The 26,630-nt window shown below is 34.1% G+C and overlaps 2 protein-coding genes across 2 annotated transcripts in view; both read right to left on the bottom strand.

The window, feature by feature from the left end:
• Positions 1 to 4,148, bottom strand: part of LOC108380829 (uncharacterized) — a 4,863-nt gene extending 715 nt beyond the window's left edge. Inside the window, exon 1 of the mRNA XM_017637232.1 lies at positions 2,972 to 4,148. Coding sequence (XP_017492721.1) covers positions 2,972 to 3,973 — 1,002 coding nt within the window. The 5' untranslated portion in view covers positions 3,974 to 4,148. The remainder of the gene's footprint in view (positions 1 to 2,971) is intronic.
• A 12,617-nt stretch (positions 4,149 to 16,765) lies between these two features.
• The window catches only part of Dpp10 (Dipeptidyl peptidase 10), a 127,292-nt gene continuing 117,427 nt past the window's right edge, over positions 16,766 to 26,630 (bottom strand). Inside the window, exons 11-15 of the mRNA XM_017637139.1 lie at positions 25,629 to 25,743; positions 25,390 to 25,504; positions 24,291 to 25,285; positions 22,681 to 22,985; positions 16,766 to 17,861 (exon numbers count right to left, since the gene is read on the bottom strand). Coding sequence (XP_017492628.1) covers positions 17,799 to 17,861; positions 22,681 to 22,985; positions 24,291 to 25,285; positions 25,390 to 25,504; positions 25,629 to 25,743 — 1,593 coding nt within the window. The 3' untranslated portion in view covers positions 16,766 to 17,798. The remainder of the gene's footprint in view (positions 17,862 to 22,680; positions 22,986 to 24,290; positions 25,286 to 25,389; positions 25,505 to 25,628; positions 25,744 to 26,630) is intronic.

Raw genomic sequence — 26,630 nt, forward strand, 5'->3', positions numbered from 1 at the left:
AAAAAAAAAAAAAAAAAAAAAAAAATATTCCGACGAACTGATAACCTCATCCTTTTTTGGAAGTTGGTTAAAAAGATTAGAAAAGGGAACCTGACAATCAAAATAAGCTAGCCGGACCAAACAGACGTAATGCAAATTTTTTTTAATGCAGAAATGCATCTAGGTGCGAGAAAAGTATTTCTGCATCAAAAATAAAGGTGGCCTCAAACAGATGCGAAATATCGTTTACGTCTTTTTGGCGGTTAGAGATTAGTAAATAAGAAAAGGGAAATTTGAAAACGTTTTAAAAAGAGATAATTTTCAGAATCCGAAGAAAAGCTCTAATCATAAATGTTTTTAATTAATAACCGAAGTCACCAATCTAAAAAATTTGGATTATCCAGCCAAAGGAAAACAAATCCAAATACTCCGCGTCTATATAGACATGGAACCTTTTATAGTTTTCAAATGATCCAGCCTAGGCTAGTAAACCAACCACAGACCGAATACGTCCTTGGAGTCTGGGCCAATGTTTGACAAAATTGGTGTTCCTGTAATAGCATTTCAGACTCTTTAGCGATTGCCAATCGTTAAGCTTGTGAATTCTGCGCACTGACAGATTATGTGCTTCAAGGTTTCCTCCTGGGTTTAAAAATATCTATTCTGAAGGCATGCGACAATATTACAGAGTGCCCCCTTAGCAGTGATACCAAAAGCTTTGATTACGCTCTTTTTAGGGATTCTTTATAAAGCTTCCCTGCAAGAACAGTGACTATCATTTGACAAATCATTTGAGTGGCAAGACTGATAGAGATTTCTGTCACTGGCTACCTACAAGTTTCTATCAAATTCTAAAGGGCAGTGTGAAAAATCTGATGTAAACATTTGTGTACAAATTCTTCCGTCTTCCTCCAACTTATGGCCTTATTTTATGGTCTCTTTCTAACCAACGCAAAATTTGGATATGTGTTAGTAAGATAAATGAGAATGTGTTAGTTTTCATCACACAATTCTTGTAGGGTTCGGTGTGGTTTGCTTAATTGATAATAAAAGCATAAAGCAGATTTTCACCCAAAAATTGATGTCTAGTTTTTTTAATCACCAAAAATTTATGTCCACTTTTTAAACGCCAAAAATGTATGCCCTTTTAAAAAGAGTAAACACGTACATATGGCCAAAAGTTGATTTCCAGGTTTGCAGCTAACAAAAATTTAAAAAATATGCTCACCTTTTTTGCCAAAAGTATTATTTATGGCATATTTCCACCAAAGGCTTAACTGCAGTTAAGGGATCAGTTAAGTTCCAAGAGTTTTAACATGGAATGATCAATAAGTTTTATTTCTTATGTTTTGCTTTTTTCCTTTCGTTCGCTTGTACTTAATAGGAGGAATTTCCCCCTTCGAGTTATAATCCCTTTTTTCCAATGGGTATAAACTGCAGTTATGGTTTGGTGGAAATGCACTAGCTCAGCTTTTTAAGGAGAAAATTTGTACGGTTTTTATATAACCCAAAATTAATGCCCAGTTTATGAAAGCCAAAAATGTATGCCCAGAATTTGACCGGAAGTGATGTCTTGTTTAACGAATCACCAAAAATTTATGTCCGATTTTTAAACTCCAAAAATCTATGTCCAGTTTTCCATTCAACAAAAATTTATTTCCCGTTTTCAAAAACGTATGTCCAATTAAAAAAAGAAAAGCGTATGTCCAGTTTTTAAACGCCAAAAATTTATGTGCAGTTTTAAAGTTGCCAAAAATGTATGTCCAGTATTCACAAAAAATATGTCCCCTTTATCTTTGTCAAAATTATAACTTAAGCTCAGCTTTCTAAGGATGAAAATTTATGTCCGATTTCTAAATTACCGAAAATTACTGTGCAGTTTTTAAAAGCCAAAAATGTTTGCCCAGAGTTTGATCAAAAATTGATGTCTAGTTTTTCTAATCAGCAAAAATTTATGTCCAGTTTTTAAACGCCAAACATTTTTGTCTGGTTTTCAAATTACCAACAATTGAAGTCGCTTTCAAAAATTGATGGCCAGTTAAAAACGAAAAACGTGTGTCCTGTTTTTAAACGCCAAAAATTTATGTCCAGTTTTGCATTTAACCAAAACTTATGTTCAGTTAAAAAAAAATTTATAACCAGTTAAAATAAGCAAAAAGTTTATGTCTACCTTTAACTCTCAAGCAGTACAGTGCGTACCTTAAAAACTGCAAAATTTCAAAAATAAGGTAACCTCTAGGTGTAGTTAGACTTTAGCCTCATACTGTATGCACATACGCATGTACTTAGGGTGGTCCAAAAATACATGAGAAAAAGTGAAGTCGGAATTCTTATGCTCTCACCCCCTAGGATTGTTCTATACCGAAATAAATATACCCCTTATTTTAATTTTTAAAATCAAGAAATATTTAGAGGTCACTCAAAGCGCTCAAAGTTTTCCATGTATTTTATATGGGGAGAAAACAACTTTTCGTAGAAATGGTATAGAATTCTTAAAAAACAATACTTTTCGATTAGAAAACTCTGCTTCTCTGCAGGCGATTCCCTATAATAATACTCAGTTGTTTATTTAACCATTTTTTTATAGTAACTATAATTTATAAGTCCACCAAAAATCCCCAAAAACCCCAAAAAATGCTATGGGGACACCAATAAAAAATCGTTAAGTGTTAAAAATGGTTAAATAAACAAATGGGTATTATTACTAGAAGTCTCCTGAACAGAACCAGGGTGTTCCGATCGAAAAATATTCATTTTCACGAATTCCATGCAATTTCTACGAAAAATTGTTTTTTCCCATATAAAATACACGGAAAACTTTGAGTGCTTTGAGCGACCTTTAAATATTTTTTAATTCAAAGAAAAAAATAAGGGTATATTTTTTCGACATAGAACAATCCTAGGGGGTGAGAGCGTTCAGATCCCGAATTTCCTTTATTTTGGACCACCCTAATGCACATACATACATATGGTATGTATTTATCAATCTCACCTCCACCACCTGCTGCAATTGCTGTATCGCTTTTTGCGCCCTTTCCAAGTGTATGGTGAGCTCTCGCTTGCGCTGTTGCTCTTGTTTCCTCACCAAATCGGATAGTTCGCATACCCATTCGCGTGACTTCGATAGCGCACTAAAATTCAGCCCCAGATATAGTTGTTCCAGGTGTATATTGTTATGGACTAGAGCAAATAAATCATCCAACTGTACATGACATTCGAAATGTAACTCCCGCAGCGTTTGTAGCGAGTAGACGAAGCTCAACAGACGTTGGCAATATAATTTTTCCAAATTTCGAAATAATGGCGTCGATTCCGCAAAGAACTGTTGCGTCGTTAAATGCTCTTCCTCATCGTAGTAACGCAATTCCGATATTCTTGGTAAAATCGACTTAAGCACAGCATCCATGTCACGTTTAACGGTACACTCGCCAGTTAACTGTATACGTGTCAGTTTTTTATGATGGAAAATTGCATGAAAATATTTCGGTTCCAATTTATTGCTGGTCACATAGAGTTCACGTAGTTGCTGGAAATCGGCCAAGTGTTCGCCCGTCACATACGAACTGATCAGCTTGAGCACCTCCAGCTGCGGACATTTACGTATCAAACTGGTTAGATAGCCAGCGTGGAATTGTTGATCATAACAGCGTAGTACACGTAATTCTGGATACTCGAAATGGAAGTAGAAGGCAAGATCTGGACGTTTAGTGTAGCGTCCCAGGTAGCTGGTGAATGCCACATTTGCTGTGCTATGTACGGTTAGTTCTTTTATGTGTGGCGCTATTAGGCGGTAGAATATTTGAAATTCCGTTAAATTAAGCTCATCACAACTCGCATCACCTTTAGTGGTGAATTTGTTGAATTTAATGCGCCAAAAGCGCTCAATTATTATGCTGCAAAAGCGCTCGTTGACAGCTGTCACAATCAGCTGCTCTTTGATGCTAAGATATCGGAATATCTCGCTGAGGCAATCGTCATTTAAGTACTCAATCATTTGTGTAATATATAGGTATTTATTTTCCAAACTGTTGGTTTATCACAATTACAGGAATATTACAAAAATCAATGTTGCACTGCAGCCCACAATACTGTTTATTATGTATACGATGTTCAAAAGCTTATCGTTTTATTTTGTTTTTGCTTTTCTTTGTACGACACATAGCTATCTGCTGCTATACGCGCTCACACCATTGCGGCTAAATACTCGCTTATAAACTGAATTAAAAAGCTAAGTCATTCAGTTGATAAACAAAACAGCGATACTGCATCAGGTACAGCAACAACGGCGCAGACATTGATGTCTGGAAGAAGCTTTCCGCTGGAGTGCACGATGAGTGCTGATGTCGTTGACTTGGTATGCGAGGAAAGCTTATCTGCTTTATTTGTAAGTGCGCTGCAAGCGGCACCTAGTGGCATAACCGTACGTAGTATCTACCAGCGATGAGGGGATTGGAAAGTGAGCTTTGTGGGTGGTGAAAAAATTACTATTAGGTGATACGTATTTTTGTTTTTAATTTCAAAAAAAATAAAAAATGTATGTAGGCGTAAAAAATGTTTATTAAGTAAAAAATAAAAAAAATTTAAAATATGTAAAGGAATATATAAAATTGTTTTCGTGAAATTCATTCCTTTTTAAAAGCTTATTTTAGGTGAAATGATATCTAAATAAAAATTTTTAACTGTAAATTTAAAATGCAATAAAGAATTTTTAGTTAAAACAATTTGTACATTAGGCATACAACCTTTTTTTACTTTTTTTAAATTACATATATCTTTGTGGTCAGCTGATTGAGTCAAGTGATATTTTGACTATTTTTCTTTTGTTTATTAAATGTTTATAGTTTTTTTATAAAAGTCTAGCAGTTTATCTAACCAGCGCCATATAAATCCACATTTCAAAATTCGTAAAAAATTATGAAAATTCAACAAACTTTAACATATGCATCCGAAAATTTTAAACCTTTTATTCAGAATATTTAGAAAAATTTTGGATATGCAGTCTTCTAGCCCCTTAAATTTTAGTGGGTCAAAGCGTAAATTTCAAGACGCTCGAAAATCACGTTGATTTTTTTTTTAATAATTTTAGCTGGCGGTGTTATGCATTTTCTTCCATATAAGATATGCTCGACAATTTCGTTTGTTGCAAACAAATCGAAACCTTTTAGATTAAGGGGTATGTTTTCAATTGCCGTTGAACGTTTTAATAAATTCAAGATGGCGGTTTAAATATGGCCTCCAAACTAACTGTTTATTACATGTGCCTCTGGAGAACCCAACACTAAAAAAAAACTGTTGGCTTTTTATGCTTTTATGGTTTCTGATTATGAATCTGAAATTAAATTCTATAAATTCAAAATGGTGGATGCATATTGGATCTACATGTTGTACATGGCGTATGAGTTGCTCGGACGAGATGATAATTTTACCCATACGCCATGTACGTACGTTCGATTACATCTTTCCGTGTTGAGTGATAAATCCAATAGCGATCCGCCATTTTGAATTTTAAAAATCAGGTCCCAGTTTCGTAATTAGAAGCCAAAAAAAAAAATACATAAAACTCCGCTACTAGTTTTTCTTTTTTAGTGTTTGGTTCTCCAGAGGCACAAATGTTGTAAAGCAAAATTTTATTTACAGTTAGTTAGGGCGCCATATTTAAACCTCCATCTTGAGTTCTTAAAAACGGCCAATGGAATTTAAAAATAGACCCCTTAAACTAATTTTTCTAAGCGGTTTCGAATTGTTTAAATCGAACCAAAAATGAAGAGATGAGGTGGCTCGCTCGGCAAAGAATGTCCCATATAATTTTTTAAACGTTTGCTGAACCTTTTAAAGCCCCTGACAAATCTCATTAGGCATCTTAGATTTGTGTAACCACTTTAAATAAATCGCTTACAAAATGGTGCACCAAGACGACGCAACCTGCTCCTACATAGTGCAGGGCAGTTATAGAGAAAAAGCTTTCGCTTCCTAATCTTTTCTTTTTTGGGCTGTTACCAGCTCTCAAGAGAAACGAAAAATTTATATACACTGCCGGTAAAAAGCATTGGCACAGAGAAATTTTTACAATATATCGAGCCCTAACCGCCCAAATAACGTAAGCGACATTTTTTTTTTTTTAGATTCTTTTTGATGCAGAAATATTCCTAGAGCATCTAGATGCAACTTTTCAACTCTTTAATTTGGAGTACGCAGTTTAGTAGCCCGTAAATTTTTTCATAATTGCTAGGAATCGTATCATACTGAATTTAAAAATAGTTTTTGGTATTTCTTCGCCCATCTCACACAATCGACAGACGCTCGTGTATGAAAGGTTCATTTTCCTGAGGCGATAACAGCAGGAAACAATGTCCCGTGAAGTACCCAGTGAGAGTCCGAAGGTCCTCCCTGCCTAGATTTATGAGTTTTTTTTTGATGATTTTTGTGATAGACAGATGCCATGGACATTCACTTCATTGCCTATGGAATTTTTCGTCCACCCACTTGTTTACGATCTCCCTTGAGTGTGCTTTGGTGAGCCCACAAAAGAGCTTCGAGCCACGGAATATTATGGTAGCTCCGTATTTATCATCGTGGCCCTCATGCTCCCGCACCCAGCCCAGTATACTGTCCTCTTGATTCCAAGAGCATTAAGGGTGTGCTGAGGCAGACGTTCCCTAGTTTTTATGATATTGTGTGGGACTTCAGCGCTAGTAAGGCAGCCTGACTGTCCGACAAAATGCAGATGTTTTGAGCAGCTGTGTCTCTTCTGCAGATCTCTATCGCATGATCCTCTGCTTGGAAAATGGTGGGTAGCTTCTTACTGGTATCGAACTTCTGAGTTTTCCCATCTTCAAATTTGAAGCCGTTAGTCGTCGCAAGCTTCATCTGCTGGTTTGGTGTAAGGCTTTTCTGTAGGCCAGGTTGCTCGGTCCGCAAAAGACCCCTTGTAATTACTAGTTGCGTCCCTCATGTGAATTAAAGGATCATTTGTGAATTTCATTAGCACCTTCATATCATATGACAGCAACTTATTACTTTCATGGCTTATGGCATTTGAGAAGTTCATATGAATTTCTTACATGTCTTTTTTATGCTGCATAATTTCAGGCACTATTCGTTTTGGTAGCATACAAACCCCAATTATATATCTACATCGGTGGCATCGTCTTTAAAGCTTAGAATACCGCTTACAGCCAAGAAAAACGAAAGCTTTATCCTTATCCTACTTACACTTCCTCAGATTTTTCCAAATGAAACAGCAGACAATATTTTCTTATACTTTATGTAGTATTAATGTATTTATTTATTCATTTATTATTCATTTCAATGCGCTGCATTACTTTTATAATATAACTTATTAGAGTTACTATTTATATTATCTACTACATATTCAATTTAATATTTTTTTTGTTAGTTTTATATTTTTTACGAATCGTAAATTTCGTCGTAGTTCTTTCTTATGTGAATCTCTTTTAGGTATGGTCTTTGGTATACATATTTTGTTTTTAGTAAAGAGTTTCTTTTACTCTATCAATTATTTATCAATTCTTAGTAGTTATGTCAATTAATTCCTGGAAGTAAATGCACTAATTAATTTTATAATATTGCAATATTTATAATCGTAATTTATACAATAATAATTCGCAATTATTTTGTTTAGTAATCGAACTCTCAACATGCTCTACTCAGTATACATATTTTTTAATTTATATATATTTTTTTATAACTATTCATGTAAATCCTCAATACTTTAGTAGGGTAGGCAATTTTTTATTATTCATACATATATTTTTCATATCAATTTAATCAATTATATTTATTTTTGGTTGTATTGCTGTATTAAATTCACTAATTAGTCATATTCAGCATTAAAAGTAACAAATAATTTTTATATACTACTATTAAATATCTATATAGGTAACTAATTATCCTTTTCATGGAAGAGAGAAAATAGTTTTTGGATCACAAGGTTTGAGTTTTCGTTAGTTTAGTTATTTTCTATTATAAGAACTATGCATACAATTTCAACTAATTTCAGTTAAAGGTTCTCAAATCGTAAATTTCGAAGTAACATTTCGACAAATAAAAAATATTTAGTAATTAATAAAATTTTAATCTTTTAAGTAATCTAAAGGCTTGCTTTCGAAGTAACATTTCGATAAATAAATTTTTTTTAGTAATTCATAGAATTTTAATCTTTTAAGTTTACTTTGTTTCATTTATATACAAAAATTACTAAAAAGTTTATCTAGAAGCTTTTGCCTCGATGGAGAATTAAAACATATTCGGCTTTTGTGAGAGCGCTACATTGCTACATTTTAGTTAATTTAATAACAATGTTTTAAAAAGATGCCGGTTTTGAAATTGTTAAGAATATTTAATGAGCTTTGTTTCAAATTTACTTTTCGCATAAAGAAAAAACGTTTAGGAACTCCAAATAAGGCTATAAGCATTCAAAACCGAATCTTATCAGCATTGAGCTTTCAATACTAGAGGTGAGCTTTCACCATTTTTTTGTACAACATTTCTTTTTGTTTAAAAACTGCATCAATCTTTTAACTTCTAAAGGTAATTTAGTACCTACATCATCTTTCTAGTACTTTAAGATTGGTTCTGAAGTTGCCTTAACTCTGGACTAAGTTAAAGCCCAAAGCTTTCATAACATTCACTTGTTGTAGTACTGAATTCCGTTTTGGTAAACTGGGTTGACACTGCACTCAGTTAAACGTCTAGAAATCGTAATGAATATTTAATCATTTCGGCGCTTTAAAACGGCTCTAGAATTGCCTTTACTCTGCGTTAAGTTAAAGTCCAAAGCTTGCAAGACTTTGTCGCTTTAGTACTGCATTCTATTTTGAAAACTTGGCTGATCCTTTGGGTGATGAATTCCGGAATTCGTATTGAATATCTTAACGTTTATGTGCTTTAAAAATTGTTCGAGGATTGCCTTAACTCTGAGTTTAGTGAAAGTCAAAGCTTTAAAAAGTTGCATTCCTTTTGTTTTTGCGTACTATTCCCAAAACTTGGCAAGTTTTACTATTTTGAAAACGGCCAGAAATCGTATTGAATAACTAATCATTCAAGTGCTCTAAAAATGATTTAAAAACTACCTTAACTCTGGGTGAAAAAGTGAAATCTTTTAATTTTTCTTCTTCTTCGAGTTCTTTGTTCCAAAATTTGGATGATGCTGTAGCCAGTTTACTTCTACAAATCGTAACAGTAATCTAGTAATTGCTTTGGTGTTAAAATAGTTTTGAATGTTCAGCTTTGGGTGAAGCGAAAGCTCAATGCTCATTTACAGTTCCTTAATTCCTTTAAGTTTCGTGTTCTGTTTCTAGATCGTTTTTAGTAAACGTAGTGAACAGCGCTCAGTCTAATATACAAAAAACTTCTCAAATTTGCATTACATGAAAGCACAAAGCTCACAAAGCTTTTACTAACCTCTGTTTCGTGAACAAGTTATTTAATTTTTTAGGTTGAAAATTCATTTCATTTAGACACGATTTTCGAATCTGGGTGAAAAAGAAAACAAAAAAATTAGTAAAATTTTTCCATATGAGCACACATACATATCTAGATTCTTAAGTACCGCTTTTGCTATTTAAAGTTTTAAGTTTAAGGCGTTTTAGTTTACAAATTTTCATTCTAACTTTTTAATACGTTCTAGTTAATGCAAGTTCGTACGTTCTTCTAACAGCTGGTAGGAAAATATGTTTTAACATTTTCAGTATTTTTCTTTCATACTCGCGGAATAAGTTTACAAGTTACATATTTATAGCTTTTCTTACAAATTTCTATGTAGATATTTTTAATTTCAGTTAGTATTTACTCGTATAAAAGTATGCGTGTATGATACATTAACGATTTGGAAAGAATGTTTTTTTTTTGTGTTAATTTACAACTCATTTATATTTAGTCGATTATTTGAAAGTTTCTTAGATTAGAATTTATTTTTAGTTATACTTTTTAAAGTTAGTTATTTTAGATGTGGCAATAATCCTATGTATATTTGGGCTTTAACTAAAAATGTTTTCTTCAGTATTTACTTGCCATCTGTTAGTAGTAAAAAAATTTTACTCTTACTCTTCAATTCAATACAATTGCGCATACTTTTGAAAATTGAGCTTTACTAAAATTTGTCCCACTTTGCAAAACTATGCAAATGTTTTTCACTCAGCGCTCGCAACTACATAGAGCAGGTTGCCTAAGCAAGCTCTTCTTAAAACGAATACTTAACCTCTTAGCAAGAGATGGCGCAAGAAAAAAAATCGTCTACTTATAGAGAGTTTTCAGCTAATTAGGATGAGAAGTGTACCGCTACCCTAAATTTTTCTAAATAACTTTCAAAAATCTCAAAGGCCTCCAGGGAAACATAACACATCCATAATGCTTACGACTTTATATTGAACCCCTTCGGCTTTCGCGCGGCATATTTTTGGGTCCATATATTATTCATTAAGATATTTTTGGGTATAGAAAATCAGCACAGAGATTTCTAGAATCCCACTCCTGCTCATAAATACTTGGTTTATTTGCCTTATGTGCCTAAAAGTATGCACCATAAAATTTCTCTGTAAATTGTGCTTTTTAGTTATTTCGTTCACATATGTGCGGGTGTATGTACTTCTCAAACAGCTTAGGATGTGATTTAATAGAGTCGGAAGTTACCAACACACCAGTGATAATGCACAACAGCCCAATTCATCACCAATAAAAAATTTTCACTCACATCAGCTTACCACTCCTTTTACGTCTAAATTCAAGAAGGAACTTTTCTGTCAAAATCATAACGCACTGCTAACTAAATCAGTGATGGTCAGAGAAAGTTTCTACCTGTTTGTATCCAAACTATTCCCCTGACCGTTAAAACTAAAATAGTTTTCATCGGTCTTTAAGTATTGTTATTTTCATTTAATACTGCGGAATTATAATATATATAATTATTGTATCTAAAGAAATTGCAAAAATAACCATACACTAGCCAACAAAAGTATCGATAGCAATATGGAAAAGAGTATCGATAACTATGCCAAAAAATGTAGCTTTAACTTAAGTTTGAAAAAACATAACATAAATAATGAAATCTACAATTTTTCAGTGAGTTTATCGATAAGTAAATCATAAAAATATCGCTCAACATAATATAAACATGAATATCAAAATGAATCATATGCAATAGCACTAATGATGTCAAAAATGCATCGTTGACACTATTATCGATAATTATATCATTAATAATAAAAGTAATGAAATCTAAATTTCTTCTCAGTAAATATGTATATCGATAACTAGATCCATAAATTTATCGCTAACAACAAATCTGTTATACCCAATGGTGTAGGTGAGTGACTTAAAAATGGCGTTGAAAACGTTATTGATTAATAATCAGTAATCAATTAATCATAGCCAACCATCTATCGGTATCGATGACGATGCGTTAATAATTTAAGTAGATGCGATTACTGTACTTTTAAAAACTTTTGCTTGAAAACATTAAAAAAAAAATTGGTAGATGATCGATTAATATATCGAAAAAATTATCGATATTGATAACTATAAGCCACTAATTCGAATAAGTACCTTTATTTTCCTTTTCAACGCTTTCGCTCAAAAACATTCTAATGGGAATTTTGTCAATGATTGATTGATATATCGAAAATATCGATAAACTTATCGGTATCGATAACGATAATTTGAAAAAATATGATTCTTTTCGTTTTAAAAACAATCGCTTAAAAACACTCTAATAATACATTTATCGGTGAACGATTGACTTATCGAAACAATTATCAATATTGATAACGATATAATAATAATTTCGATAAATACGATTATTTATTAGGCCCAATTTGTTGCAAACAGCACTTAAATGGCCAATATTGGCTATTTAAATATAAGATATGCAACCCTTTGTTTGTACCAAACAACAATCAGCTGTTCAGCACAAAATGTAAACAAACAGATCCAACAACAATTACAAGGAACAAGCAACATTGCTGCTACTCCTTTGGCATATTTAAATAAAGGCCATCTGAAACCCAACGCAAGTGGAATGGCATCTTGCATTAAATTTTTAAGAATTATTTGAATTAAAATGGAAATTAAATGGAAAAATGTTTGTAATTGCCATCAGTTCTTTCATATAAATTATATGTAACACATTTCGCATGTTTTTCAAATCATACATCCATGCATATGGAGCCATGAGCATATGTACATATATCTATGTACATACCTGCACATTCATATGTACATTTTTATTACATACGCGAAATTAAATGTACCTACTTACAAACAAAAACATTTATTTAATGGGAAATTTATTTGTGAATACACATAATAAAAATGTCAACCGTGAATTTATTAATGTATGCATACATTTGTCGCTGTTTGTAGCAATGCGTGCCTTTCCATTGAAAAGTATCAACTGTAAATTGAGAGCATTTACTCTTTACCACATCTACATACCTACATTCATTTGTATATATAGTGTATACATAAGGGTGACTCATGAAAAAAAAATAAAATTTTTGCAGGTTTTTCTCCGGAATTATACAATTTCAATATACCTCAGAAAATCTCAGTATTTTTTGAAAAATATTTTTAATAACTAATTTTAGTTCTAAAAAACTCGATTTTTGGAGATATTTTTAAATCAGTTCAGCTCACGTAAATCTTAAAATTTTTCGAAATATTTTGGTGGAAGTCGTATAGCCTTATTCATAAAATGTCAATTTATAAAGTTCTTTAAAGCTACTTGATTTTTAACCGACTTCAAAAAAACGAGGAGAATATCAGTTCGTCGGAATATTTTTTTATTTATTTTTATTTATGTTATCGCATAACTTTGGACCACGTTAATCGATAAATCGGTTTTTTTTTTTGCTTAAAAATTACTTATTTATGAATAAGGCCATTAAAATATAACAAATTTATAATTCCGATGAAAAAACTCTCCGGAGTTTTTTCGTTATGGAGAGTGATGCACCCTAATGTAATTTAGTATGTACATCCATATACGTTTAATAAATAAAATTCCAAGAATTTCTGCTCATTTCCACACGATTGCACTACCTTTCCTTTGTTTTTTTGAATCGCTACATTAAAATGACAACTTTTATTTTTATTTCAAAGTAGTAGTAAATACCCGGCGTGCTTCACTGCGCCTTAAACATATTTTTGTGCTGTTTGATACCTGTATTGTAATATTTCATTTATTTCATGAATTCAATTGAATTCAATTTCTCAAGCAGGTAGCAACCTTCCTCAACAATATTCTCTGCATTAAACTTTCCTAAACCTCTTCAGTTTGATACCCATATTGCAATATTTGATTTATCTTATCAATTAAATTGAATTAAAAATTTCAAACAGGTGGCACTCTTCAACAAAAATACTTTGCTTGTAAGCGTTCCTATACCTCTTTCTTTTGACAGCCATATTGCAATACTTACTTTATCTTACGAATTTACTTAAACTGCAATTTTCCAACAGGTAGCAACTCTCTAATTTTTTTCTCTATACTTTAAGTTAGAACTCTAGCAATACGTCAGTGAAAACTGCATTCAATTTCATACATTACAGACAGACAGATAGACAGACAGACAGACAAAGATTCGAAAAATTGTTGATTTGGCTTCTGTTGCTCTAATTTTTCTTTAAATTCTATAATGTACAGACATCGGCCTGTTACAATTTTATTAAATGTACAGATGTAAGCCAATAATCAGACATACGTACAGGTGCACTCGAATGGTTTACGCAGAATTATATCCATTTTATGCGATAATAGTCGCGAAATAATCGTTTTCAGCTTAAAAACACAGCATTTCCCTTAGTGCGCCTAAAAGCAGGCCTCTCAAATTCATTTCACTTTGCCTTTTTAAGTTTCGCATTCTCATTTCGTTTTGTACATTCATTCATTCAAAAGGAAGCGAATTTTTTTTTTTGTTTTTAAATTAACTGTCATCACCAATTTTTATGTAGAGTAGAGGCGGCGCCGTTTTCCTTTCTTTTCTTCTGTTCTTTTGTTTCCCTTTGTGCAAGCACATATTAATCAAATTTTTCACACTTTTTCTGCCCACTTCCCCCCTATGTGTGCTGTTATTAGCACCAACTGTGTGGATGGTGGAAGCTGCGCAGCAGTTTGCGGATTGCATAATTACCAGCACGTGGAAGTGTCAGTGAAAAGGTGGAGGGAGAACGTACATACATATGTACGTACGTATGTATGTAGGAGTCGGTGTGTGCAGCTTTCATTAATTATTGTGAATTATTATTACGTTTATTATGGCATCCAAAAGGCTTTACTTTTCAGCGCCCATATTCGGTGTGTGCGCGAATACAATGAAAGGTTGTCTCATTAGGGTGCTATTGTAATTGTAAATAATCCCACGGCAATGTCAATGAATGGGTTAAATACACACACATACGAGTAAGTATAGTAGTAAGCAGGTACAATGTGTATGGATATTAGCTGTTAAAGCCTTTTTTATTTGTGATTGTTGGGGATTTAATGATGAAAATCAATTTTAATACAAAAAGCTTCTCACATCCACATCCATGTTTGTTGTACAGAATGCGTGAGTAATGATAATAAATTTGGCTTATCATCGAAGCACCTATATATATATTTTTTTGCAGGTTATGCAATGTTCTACTCTTAAAGGCCTTTTCTAAATTTTGCTGGCAAAGCGGCTTTGAATTGCGATATCGGTTTATTGGGTAAATATGCATCGAAGATTCGATTTCGTCAGTCAAAATATGAATAAGTAAGAGACAGGAGCTGAAAGAACAGACTAGCGAAGTTCACCTCGGATGGATCGAAGATTGACGGAATGGTCAATGAAGATGTGGACTAGAGAAAGAAAAGAAGAATAGGCAAAAACGGGTGGGCTTGCCGAATTATTACTCCTCTAGGGAAAAATGTGATTCGCGAAGATACTCTGTATACTATTCATATCGCCCATGAAAGATGTAAACAGTGGTTTGTCGATTATATCTATGGTGAACATACACTAGGCGACAAATGAAAGTGCTCACCTTGTTCGAATATAATTTTCACAATTATTTTTATGAAATTTTTTTTGCATTAATTATTTATGAAAATATAGTTCATTCTATAATATAAACCATATAATTAAAAATTTCACACTTTATATAAAGTTCAAAAAAATACGAAAAATTTCAAAAATTTTTATTCAGAATTTCTTCCATAGTCAATATTTATTTTTATGTGGAAGAAAATGCGCAACACTATCCACAAATAAAAAATCTAAAAAATGAACGTTAATTTTTGGCGACTTGAAACTTTAATTTTGCACTAGAATTTAAAGGGCTTCATAACTGCATGCTCGAAAATTCGAGAAAAATACTCGAAAAATGCTATTTATCAATTACATATTTTTAGGCGTAGCAAAAAAGCTTTTTTTTTAAATTCAGACATTTGTGCTTTAAAAAAAAAATATACGTGCATATAAGGTATGGCTATCAATCGCCTGTTTTTAAAATTAGGCACCGAAATATCAAGATTTTTAGTTTAAGATAATTCCAAAGTCGCATTTTTTTTATTTAAATTTTTTCAATTAAGAATGATAAGTTCCCTTTCAGACACGTCAAGTCTTGCTTTCAAGTCTGCTCGTTCGTTGGCGAAGGAGGTGGGAAGAGAGGGGAAGAGTACAGATACCTCCGTACCGTCAATTCGTTTCAAGTTTTCTTGTCTCTTTTGATCTTTTCGTTGCATCCCGTTTAAGAACCAAGGACTTGAATTCAATTAAAGTTGACGCGTGTGGAAGCAAATAGAAAACACAAAAGAGAATGCGAAAAAAATTGCTTTCAAGACTTGACCTATCTGAAAGAGGACTAACTTTAGATTTAGGCTTATATTTTTTTCGGTAAATTTAATCTGTATTTAGTATTTTTATTATTTTTTTTTTTTTGATAAAAAAAATACCGCTTCATAAAATAACGGCTAAATTTGGTCGGTAAAATAGAAATGAGTGAAGAAGATGGAGTGAAAAAAATTGTTTTTTTTTTTTTTTAGAAAATGCGCTCATTGGTAAGATTTTTCGAATTTTAAATGAGTGTAAACAATAAAGTAACCTTTTTCTAAGCGTATTAAAAAAAATAAAGCATACTTTCAACTGTTTATGTTATGTTACTTCCTTCCAAAATATATTGTAAAATTATTTACAAGAGATCATCAACACAATATTAAAAAAAACTGCAGACTTTTAGGATCGAATAAAAGATTACAACTAACTGAAACTTAGCTTAAATAAAATCGCGTTTTTGCATGCCAATATTTTTTGTCTTACAAATTTAAGTAATTCTTAAAAAGTACTTAGCTTTTACAAATCTCAAAAAGTTTGCCTACTTTCATGCGTCGTTTGCTTACAAAGCAATAAAGCTCTAAAATATTTCAAGCTGCAAGCACTAAAGGCGACAGTATGAAAAAGCGCGCTACACATACAAATGCGAAATTTATAAACTTTTAAAGCGCCTAATTTTCAATTAAAATTCTTCTGTACTAACGACTGGTCGACTATGAATGCATATTTACTATTTGTTATGAGTATTATTTAATCATGCTTCAGTTTTATGTAGTTATATATTTTTTTATATTTAGGTATCTATACATTTTCAATCTTAATATCGCAGCTAATTTTGAGCTTTTCATTTTTTAACTAAGTTTTTTAAATCAATATTTTATATATATTTTTTCGTTTAATTAACTGCTAAATATTTAAAGTTTTCTTAAAACTAAAAAGTTTCTATTTTTATGTATAGTTTTTCATTTAAAACTTTTAAATATCTAAACAGTATTTGCACTACTACTTTAGAAATGTACTTTTGTATGCTATTTGATCAATTTTAAAAATTTACACAATACTTAATTTAACGCTTACACTACTAATTTTATTCGAGCTTTTATTAAAAATTTGCAAAACGTCTAGCAATTTGATAAATACTTAGAAACTTAAGACTTCGCGATACTATTTTTGAAAAGCAAAAGAAACTTTTAACCTAAAAAATTTAGACGTATATTTGCCATACTTCCTGGGGATTGTAATGAAAGCTTCGCTATGTGGCGCTAATAGTTCCGCTATGTGGCGCTAATGAGTTCCACACAAATACACCCAGTGCCTAAAGGTATGCTGTACTTATTTTCTTAGAAATTCCACTCACCCACGAGAAAAAGTGACTGACATTCGAGTTACATAATACGGTTGTACTTTTATCGGCGACTTTTTGTACTTCAGCAACAATTTCATATTTTCTTTTAAATTCTTAAACAAATTATTTTTGTTGTTGCTGTCTTTTCTTGACTGGCTATATTGTTTTTGTGTTTTTACAAACAATTTCTGATAATAAAACTCACTTTGCCTCAAAAGCAGCTTCATTTGAGAGAGTGCTTTGTTTTTCTGTTTTTCACTGCATGGACTTTTGATCTTCTGCTTGTACTATTTTGTCCCAAAATTTTTATTTTTATTTTTTTCTGTTTTAATTTTGTTGCTGCTGCTGCCCGTCACATAATTACATATATTTTTCGGTTATTTGCCAGTAAAGTCGACTTTTTGGCGCACGGACATTATGTTGTTTTTGTTGCTTTTGTGTTTTAGTTTTCACAACCATGAAATTTGTAATACTCGTCTACATAGTTTATTTTTGACCGAATTTTGATTTTGCATCTTTCAAATACATACCAGTTAATAGTGGTTTTTGTTGAAAATTATGTCGCATCCAAGTTTTTCAAACACAAAAATGTTGAGCACATAATTTCAGGCGCTACACTGTACACTTGTAATTAATCAAAATGTTAAAGCATTTTCATAACTTTATTGCTGTTGTATATCACTACCACCACCATTTCCAAGGCCAGCTTTAGACTCGGGCGGCACCTGTGTGGGAAAGAGAGAGAGGTGCGAGAGCGATGTCATTGAATTGGAATTGTACGAAAGTATTTAAAGATTTGTATACAAATATAATATAAATTTGTTACATTTATATTGAATAAAAAAAAAATATTTTGTATTAAAGCATTTACGTGTGCATAGATAGCAAAAATCATAAAAAAAACAAGCACACATTTAGGCGCACAGCAAAATACATGACAATGGACGTCTTGAAAGTTAGTAAAACTGATAAATTCAAAATAAATTGGGTTAGTAAGCAACGCAAGTTAGAAACTAAAGCTGAATGTTAAGTTTTGTTTGTGGCATAGGTTGTTTCAAGCAGGAAACTCACTAATATTTTTTGAAAAAATTTTCACTTATCGCACAGCTGGAGCTATATTTTTTAACTAAGTTGGTTATACTAATGGCCTTATTCCTACGACAATGACAAAACTCATCGCATAAGAAATGCCTAAAAATTTTACGCCGAATAACATAGAAAATGGTCAATATTAGAACGCTTAAAGCCAAGTTCGTGGAGCACACTTTTAGGCGCAGTAGTTAAAGCAATTGTTATGCGATACGTTTTGTCATTGGCGTGGGTATAAGGGCCGTAAATACTAATTTTTCTGTTTCAAGCAGAAAAAGTATGCGCTAATTCAAGAAGAGTTCCCTTGTTGAAGCACTTATTTGAATGTGAAATTTAGTATTTTCAAATAAATAAGTTTGCATGTATGTAGCTGCAGCATGGCACAAGACATAATGCATGTATGTAGTATATTTTTGTTTGTATGCAATGTATGTTAAAAAATCTGTATGTCCAATCGGACAGAGCTGAAATTAGTTAACCGCACATAAAACAATATTAAAGCAGAGCTTAAGAACGAATTATTTAATAAAATGTAAGCAAAAGTATCTGAAAATGTTTACATAACATTTAAATTGAAAAAAGTCACATGCCGATATTATAAGTTTCAATCTTACATTTTTGTTCAAGCTTCTTTGGTATTATAGTCTATTACTTATGTTTATTCGCGTTCTGTAGGAATCTACAAATTGCAAGTCGAAATTATGATCACCGAAAAGCTCCGAATGCCTAAAAGTATGCCACATAAAGACACCTCCTATACCTTAACCCATAAGCACCTGCCCTAGGTCTCTTAGACCACCTTAAAATTCAATATCGTTAAGCTAAAGTAAGAGAGGTTGCCAAATGATTTAAGTTGGTGTAAACATGTGAATTCTCTCTTCAAAAATGCTTTCTTTAACTGCTCTACTTTGACAGCTCTAAAAAAATTGAATTGGAAATTTTAAACTAATGGCAACCCCACCAAAATATATTTTAGAAATAAAGCCTTTTTAAACTTTTTTCATTTGGGTTTCTAAAACATCTCTTATTTGATAACCATACAAAATATGTAACTTAACTTGTTTTAAAATTAATATGATTATAAATTTCCAAACAGTTGGCAATCTTCATAAAAAATATTTTCAAAATTAAGCTTTTTTAAAGCTCTCTCGTTTAATACCCATACATATTTAAATATTAGAATTAACTTGGTAATTAATTTGATTTTGACTTTATGAACAGATGGCAACCCTTTTCAAGAATATTTTCAAAATAAATTGTATTTAAACCTCTTTCTTTTGGCACCTAAATTGTTGCAGTATTGCTTTTATATAAGTTATTGATTAACTGATTTTAACTTTTTGCAAATGTAGCAGCTCTCTTCAGAAATTTTTTATAAGTAGCGCTTACTTAAACCTCTCTTACTTGGTATGTATATTAAAATATTTAATTTAAATTGTTTATTAAATTAATTCAATTTTTTTTAACAGGTGGCAACACTCTTCAAAAATATTTTTGAAATAAAGTTGTCCTCAGCCCCGCTCGTTTGACACGCATATACAAATATTTAATTTAACTTTTAAGCTTTATCGATTTGGAATTTCTAATAAGGTGGCAACCGCACTCAATAATATTTCCGAAATAAAGCTTTCTTAACCCTCTATCTCTTGATACCCTAATACAAATACTTCCTTTAACTTGTTAATTAAATTAGCTTTAAATTTCTATACAGTTGGCAAAACTGTTAAATATATTTTCGAAATAAAGCTTTCGTAAACCTCTTTAGTTTGACACGCATATTAATATATGTATTTGATTAACTTGTTAATTAAATTGATTTTTGAATTTCCGAAAAGGTGGCAATCCTCGTCAAAAATATTTTCGAAATAAAGCTTTGCTAAAACTCATCCGTTTGAACGAACTTTACTGAACACTTTTTAGTTGCATAAAAAAGCTTAGCTTCACGACATTCGTGAAAAATTTCCAATAAAGTTATTCGCACCACAACGATACTGCTCAATAACAGGAGGAAGAAAAGCCTCGAAAAACGACACTTTTGTAGTCCGATGTATGATGGAAATGAAAAATTTTATGGTACATAAATATTTGTGTAGGTGCGCCGTAGCGGTGGCGGCGAAGGCGTCTACTTCTGTTAATGGCTTGACACTACACCGAAATTAATCTCCAATGGTTTCGCGAAACAGCGCGTAGATTGCGGCGTAGCTCGCAGCTCCATTCTGGGTTAGGAGGCATTTAATCGGGCTTTTGATGGGCGAGTGAATGAACTTTGATACACATTTGGTGCACCTTCCGGAGCGACTTATGGATGCTATAGTTCAGGTCCGCTGCATTTTGGCCTCTAACTGGGGCCTAGGCCAACGTGCGGTTCGTTCAGGGCTTGTTTGTGGCTTGTGTCACTTATGGGTCTACTGTGTAGTATGAATCTGTTATGACGGTTGGTGGTCGCCAAAAGATTCTGTCGTGCCAGAGGGTAATGCTGCTGGGTTGTCTGCCGGTATGTCGCACAGTTTCCACTGATTCACTTCAGATGTTAATGGGAGCCCCTATCATTGATCTGGTAGTCATAGACCGTTCTATGACATTCTTGCTAAGGTAGCCGTTGATGCATGATTATTTATGTGGAGAGAGGCTTCTTAGAGAGCAAACGCACCTCCCATAAAGAGCGGTATTGAGGAATTGGTGGGACCTCTGGGATAATGGGTACATTTGGTATGTTAATTATGTCCACGAAAACCCGGATTTCAGATTTTATTTGAGTCTGGATATTCTTCTGACTGGACGTGGGTAATTTTTGCATAAATGTCTACATGATTTGGAGGGTTGCGCATGTGGTGCGCAGAGCGAGGATGCCGGATACGTTGTTTGTGAATGATCGATGTACTTCAAAATTAGAAATTTATATGGGATGGAAATTAGATGGACAAATGGACGATTTATTTTTGACTCCACGGTGCAGCATATTGAAAGCCTGGGGAAACTTGCACGAGAGGTCTTTAGACGGCTAAGATGTGTAAATGTATGAGGGGGTAAATGAGCCTGTGTAGGCTATAGCCCAGAGTGCTATCTAAATTAAACTGGCCGTAGTTTCCGCTACGAGGTCTTACCGGAGACTTAAATCTGGTACGACGGGGAACAGGAGCCCCAGAGTTTGCTCTGGCCTGTTCTTGTGTACGGAACCTCGGGGAATATCGTGGTCGTTGTGGGGGTTTAAAGCAAAATGCGGCTAGAGCTGACTTTTGTTGGCCCGTTGTGAAGTTGCAAAGTAAGGCAGAGATTTAGATAGATCTCGAAACCAATCAAGGTGGTTAATATAAACATTCCGCGCTGCCGATTGGTACTGAAATACTTACATTTCGGGGCGCTGATCAACCCATAGTTTTGATCCGCTGTGTTTGTGAGGACCGTGGGGTTAAGCAGTCGTCGGTAGGTGCCTATAGTAAATTATATTGGACCACCGCGGCAGCTCGGGTGGTATTATGAGTGCATTTGTAATCCTTCTCACTTCTTATCCATCTCTAAACGAGGTTTTTTTTTAATGATATTATTTTGTATAAAGTCACTTCTTATTATTAAAGATTATTTGGAGAAAAGGAATCGTTTGGGTAGGCAGATATCATTCTCACAGTTCACCTTAGCACAAATAGAATACCGAATGGTGAAATATTTTCAAGACCAATATAAACCGACAGCTATAAAAATGTTCCTCACAAATTTCTAATCTACTTAACTCTTTTAAATCTATGTACCTACGCCCTAATTCTCGTAACATTTAAGCCCATCAAATTACATTTAACATACATACATACATAGACATAATTTAGACAACATATATTGACACCAAAATACACCAATTACGAGACATTTATGAAAAAATTTGGATACCTTAAATAAAGAGTTTCACGAAGCCGTTTGCATATTCTGGAAAAGCATCTAATGAAACTGAGCTACAAATGCGTATAAATATCCAAAATTTTGGGCAAACAATTATGTTTATATAAGACTGTGGAAGTCTAAGAAATCCCCGGAATCACTTTGGTTGCTCAGTTGTTGCTCAAGCTGGGTTTTGGTTGGTGTTGTTGATATAAACGATTGTTAAGGAGAAATAAATGTGAGTAGAGTTTATTTGAAACAATGCAAAAATGAAAGAAATAAAGAGAAAAAAAATTGTGGTTTTTGGAATGCATTAGTATTAAAGGAAAAATGGAAGCAAAGATGAAAAGACAAAGAAATTTGGATCGACAATTAGAGTTAAACAAGGAGTTTCTTCTTTTTTTTTTTTTAAAGAGCAACAAGAAGTTTGTATTTAAAAGTGTTTTATTGTTTGGGAAAGTAGTGAAAAAGTAAACCATTTATGTATATTCGTATAAAGAAAATAAAGCATACCAAAATTAAAGCAAAAGTCTAGGTGAAAAGGAATTAGTAGCATAACCAGCAAAATACACAGTTTTAACTTACCAACTTCTTAAAGCAATCCTCAAAGAAACTTGTCATCGAGCGATAGAGATGTCTTTTAACACCCGACAGCGTATGTCCTTCATCTGGGTAGATTTGTTGTTTGTAGAGCACACCTTTATTGGTTAACGCACGCGCCAACACCATTGACTGCTGCACGTGTACATTGTCATCGGCGGTGCCATGCACCAGTAGGAATTGACGATCGCGCAGATTATCCACATATTTGGAGAGATCACCCTCCTCGTAGCCCTTGTAATTGTCAGTCACATTCGGAAAGCTTAAGTAGCGTTCAGCATAGGTGGAATCTGAGGATGAGAGAGAAGAGAAGGAAAACAAGGTGGTTTTCAGAAATTAAAAAGAGGTTATCAAGGGCTTTAGATACGGTGATCCCTGAAAGCGATAATTGGACCCAGGAAATAACTACTAGGTGCTCTATCAGCCTGCAGTCCTATCCAGGAAAGCCTGAAAGAGTGTTTCGGTCCATGAGGAATTTAGCTCGTCCTCAACCCAGATACATATAAAAATACAGAGATATAAAAGGTTCTAAGTCTTTGTGCAGCCCGTCTTCCCTTTTATACGAATATCTGTCACTTGGACGCCCATAACTCCACTGTGTCGCAGTTTCCAAATGAAGTAAACCCAGTTCTTGTAGATGTGTTTGATTCTCATCCCATTTTCTGCATACGGCTCCGGGCACACCCGTAATTTAATATCAGGAACGGCAGCCTAAAACACTTGCTCTATGATAGCGAAAAGGAGTCTTCTAGGCTTCTAGCGAGAATGAGGCTTCTGCCTTAGTCAGTTCTGAAGCCATCAGTGTATGAAATGATGCTATTCTTCCGAGGTTTAGGTGGACTTTTCTTATAATTGTCATCGTTCCTACGAATGCAACTGCAAAGAACTCACCGAAGTCTTCATAAAGGATTATGGAAAAGGCCTCAGAATAGAAGAGGCTTGGATTTTTATGCTTCGTACCTTTTAAATTAGGTATGATGGAAAATTCCATTCCAAAATTCCATACCAAATCCTTAGATGAGAATAAATGAGCACCCTTATATTTAGCGCCCAGATATTTGCAGTGCCAGAAAGTCGGCCACTGTTTGATAAAATCCCAGCTGAAAGTATATATATTAGACCAAAGCCTCCATTGTAGTATGCACATTGTTATCGGCCTTTCAGGTGAAGCGTCCAGCAATCTTGACCTGCGGAAGCATACAACTTTTGATAGTCAAGCCGCTGTCTAGACCTTATCGACTTAACAAAACCATTACGACTTTTAGCAGTTTTGGAAGAAAACGGCAAGAAAATCTTTATAGTTCCTGAACTATGTTTTAGTCTTAACTGGTCACCCATTACGAAAAGATTACGAAAAGCCCGGGAAGCCTGATTTTTTCTTAATTGAGAATTTTTCCAAGTAGCAAATATGGTTAGAGGTCACCTCTAAATGCAGCCTTTTTAAGATAATCCGGATAAGATAATGGCTGTAGGAATCCATAATAGAGCAAGCTATTAAGGGCATATTTAAATACAGCAGGGATTGAAAAGATCATTGCTAAAAACCGGAGCCTACCGAATGAGTCTGTCTTTACCTTTTGATATAAATATCTTACCGTAAAGCTTCCAATTCGTCACCGGTGAAACGCTGATGCCACACTGAAAGATCGACTGGGTACCCGCAAGCGCCAGTGCTGCAGTGTAGCCGCCATAGCTCCAACCCCATACACCCATCCGGCGACCATCTATGAAATGTAAATTGTCACGCAGATATTCACTCACTTCCAGCTGATCGGACACCTCTACGGATCCTAGTCGCTTGTAGATTTCATGCAGCAATTGATAGCCCTGACCCGATGAGCCTCGTCCATCGATTTCTATTACAATGTAGTCTTTCGTCCCCGACAAGTAGGTATTCCAATCGACGTGCCATTTTTCTGTAACCAACTGCGTGCCTGGTCCCGAGTACACGTGCAATATAGTGGGGTAGCGGGTTATCTCATCCTCACGCAGCACGGGCGGCAGGAAGAGACGCACTTGTGCGTGATAACCGCCCGATATCATGACTGGAAAGGTTTTCACCTGCGGCAATGCAGTGCGCAACATTTTCTCCTTCAGGCGCGTGTTATTCTGCACTGTCAGGAGTAACTCTAGCGCCTCGGATTTCTTTGGCGGCATTGATTTCTTATCGTTGAACTCGCCATAAACACCAGTGAGTGCGTACACTGTTGAGGTGGGTATCACTGGACCCAGACATTCAATGAGCACATAACGCGCTCGCATTGCCAACGGAAACTTAGCGGTGTGATAGAGACATTCACTGGGTTCGATATGGTGGTGTGACGATTTTGGATGCTTGTGTTCCGGTGTTAGAGTGGGTGGCGGCAAAGTTTGACGCTCTTCAGAATCCTCCCAGTCATCGTCCCATGCCGTGACCAATTTTGGCGGCGGTTTCGTTTGCCCCTCGGCCCCTTGATGGCTGCTGCGCAATTGTGTTGGGCATGTTAGACATTCGGGCAGCAGAATCGGCGAGCCGTGACGTGGTGGTAAAGCGGACACGCGATACAGGTGCTGCTGACCCGGCAGGCGTTCCGGTATGCCAAGAAAGTAGCTGCCGGAAGAGGTAGAGGACGTGCGGATAAAGGGAAAAATATGGTATTTAATTTAACTGATGAAAAAAAGGGAGGCGTGGGTGAAAGTAGGGGTGGTGCTTACATCCAATTATTCAGCTGGTCCCAATGTAGCAACTCATTCACTTCGTACTGGCCATGCGTTAGTGGCAGGACACGCTTTCTGGCCACATGGACGTGCACAATGTGACGGAAATAGCCTGTTGGAGAGCAAAATAAATCAAATTTTTGGGTTTCATTAAAAGAAGCGTGATACAAATGGCGAAAATTGAGGTTATGGTTGTGCATGCGAGCGAAAAAATGGCGTTGCTAGTTTCAACTCACCGGACGTGCCGTCACGCAATGGCGATATGGCAACATAGGAAGTTGCATTCGCGGCAAACAATGGCACCGAATTGGTATCCACCCAACCGCGACCGTCACCGCTCACGCGATGAGTCTGCACGCAGAGTTAGGAGCATTTTCGAGCGTTGGTTTGCATATTCGGTCATAGTTCGATGAAGCGTCGGAGAAAATCCATATAATAAATAAAAGAAATCGCCAGTATAAGCTTTAATAGCTGTGTGTTTTGATAAATTGCGCTTAGCAGTGAGTGACACTAAAACTTATTTAGTACAAATGCACGCACTCAGACGCATAGATTCACTGGTCCAGTGCTTGTTAATAGTCATTGCACAGTGGTACAGTGGTACTTGAATTTACTGTTCAAAATTCACTAGCGCCTTCATTTTTCAACCAGTTTGATAAAGTTTTTTTTTAATGAAAGTTTCAAAAACTACCCAGAGAGTAGTTGAGCCTGATTTTTTTATTTTTCTTAGTTTATATTAAAATTTTTAATGCAAAATACAGAAAGAGTAGCAGTTTTGAAGAAAATCGATTCCCAGGTAATAAATGTTACATAACAAAAACTAGTTCAATTGTAGGGTTTGCCCACGAAAAAAAAATTCTCAAGAAAAATTTGAATGTTATAAAATTTTCACCGAAATATAATTTTTTTTTTTGGTTTGTAGAAAAATTTTTGGTGTGCAGTTTTATAAATCATAAAATTTTAAAATAACAAAACGGAAGTCGCAAGTGGCTAGAAGTTAAGTTGATTTTTAATAGTTTTTTTCGCTTCCATTCGAGTCCATCTGAGTGCTAAATAGAAACTAAAAGCGTTTCCAGCTTGCTTTTCATTAACTATACTAAAATTTAATGATCTAAAAGTTTTCTAAAAACCAAAAAAATAAAATAAATTAATCTTGGATAAATTTTTTTTATAACATTTGAAATTTTTTAATTTTTTTATAACTCTTTTCAACTAGTATGTATTATGCAACCTTTATT

Source organism: Rhagoletis zephyria, unplaced genomic scaffold (assembly GCF_001687245.7).
Source record: "Rhagoletis zephyria isolate East Lansing unplaced genomic scaffold, Rhagoletis_zephyria_1.1 Rzeph_scaffold_00128, whole genome shotgun sequence".
NCBI classification, from domain to species: Eukaryota; Metazoa; Arthropoda; class Insecta; order Diptera; family Tephritidae; genus Rhagoletis; species Rhagoletis zephyria.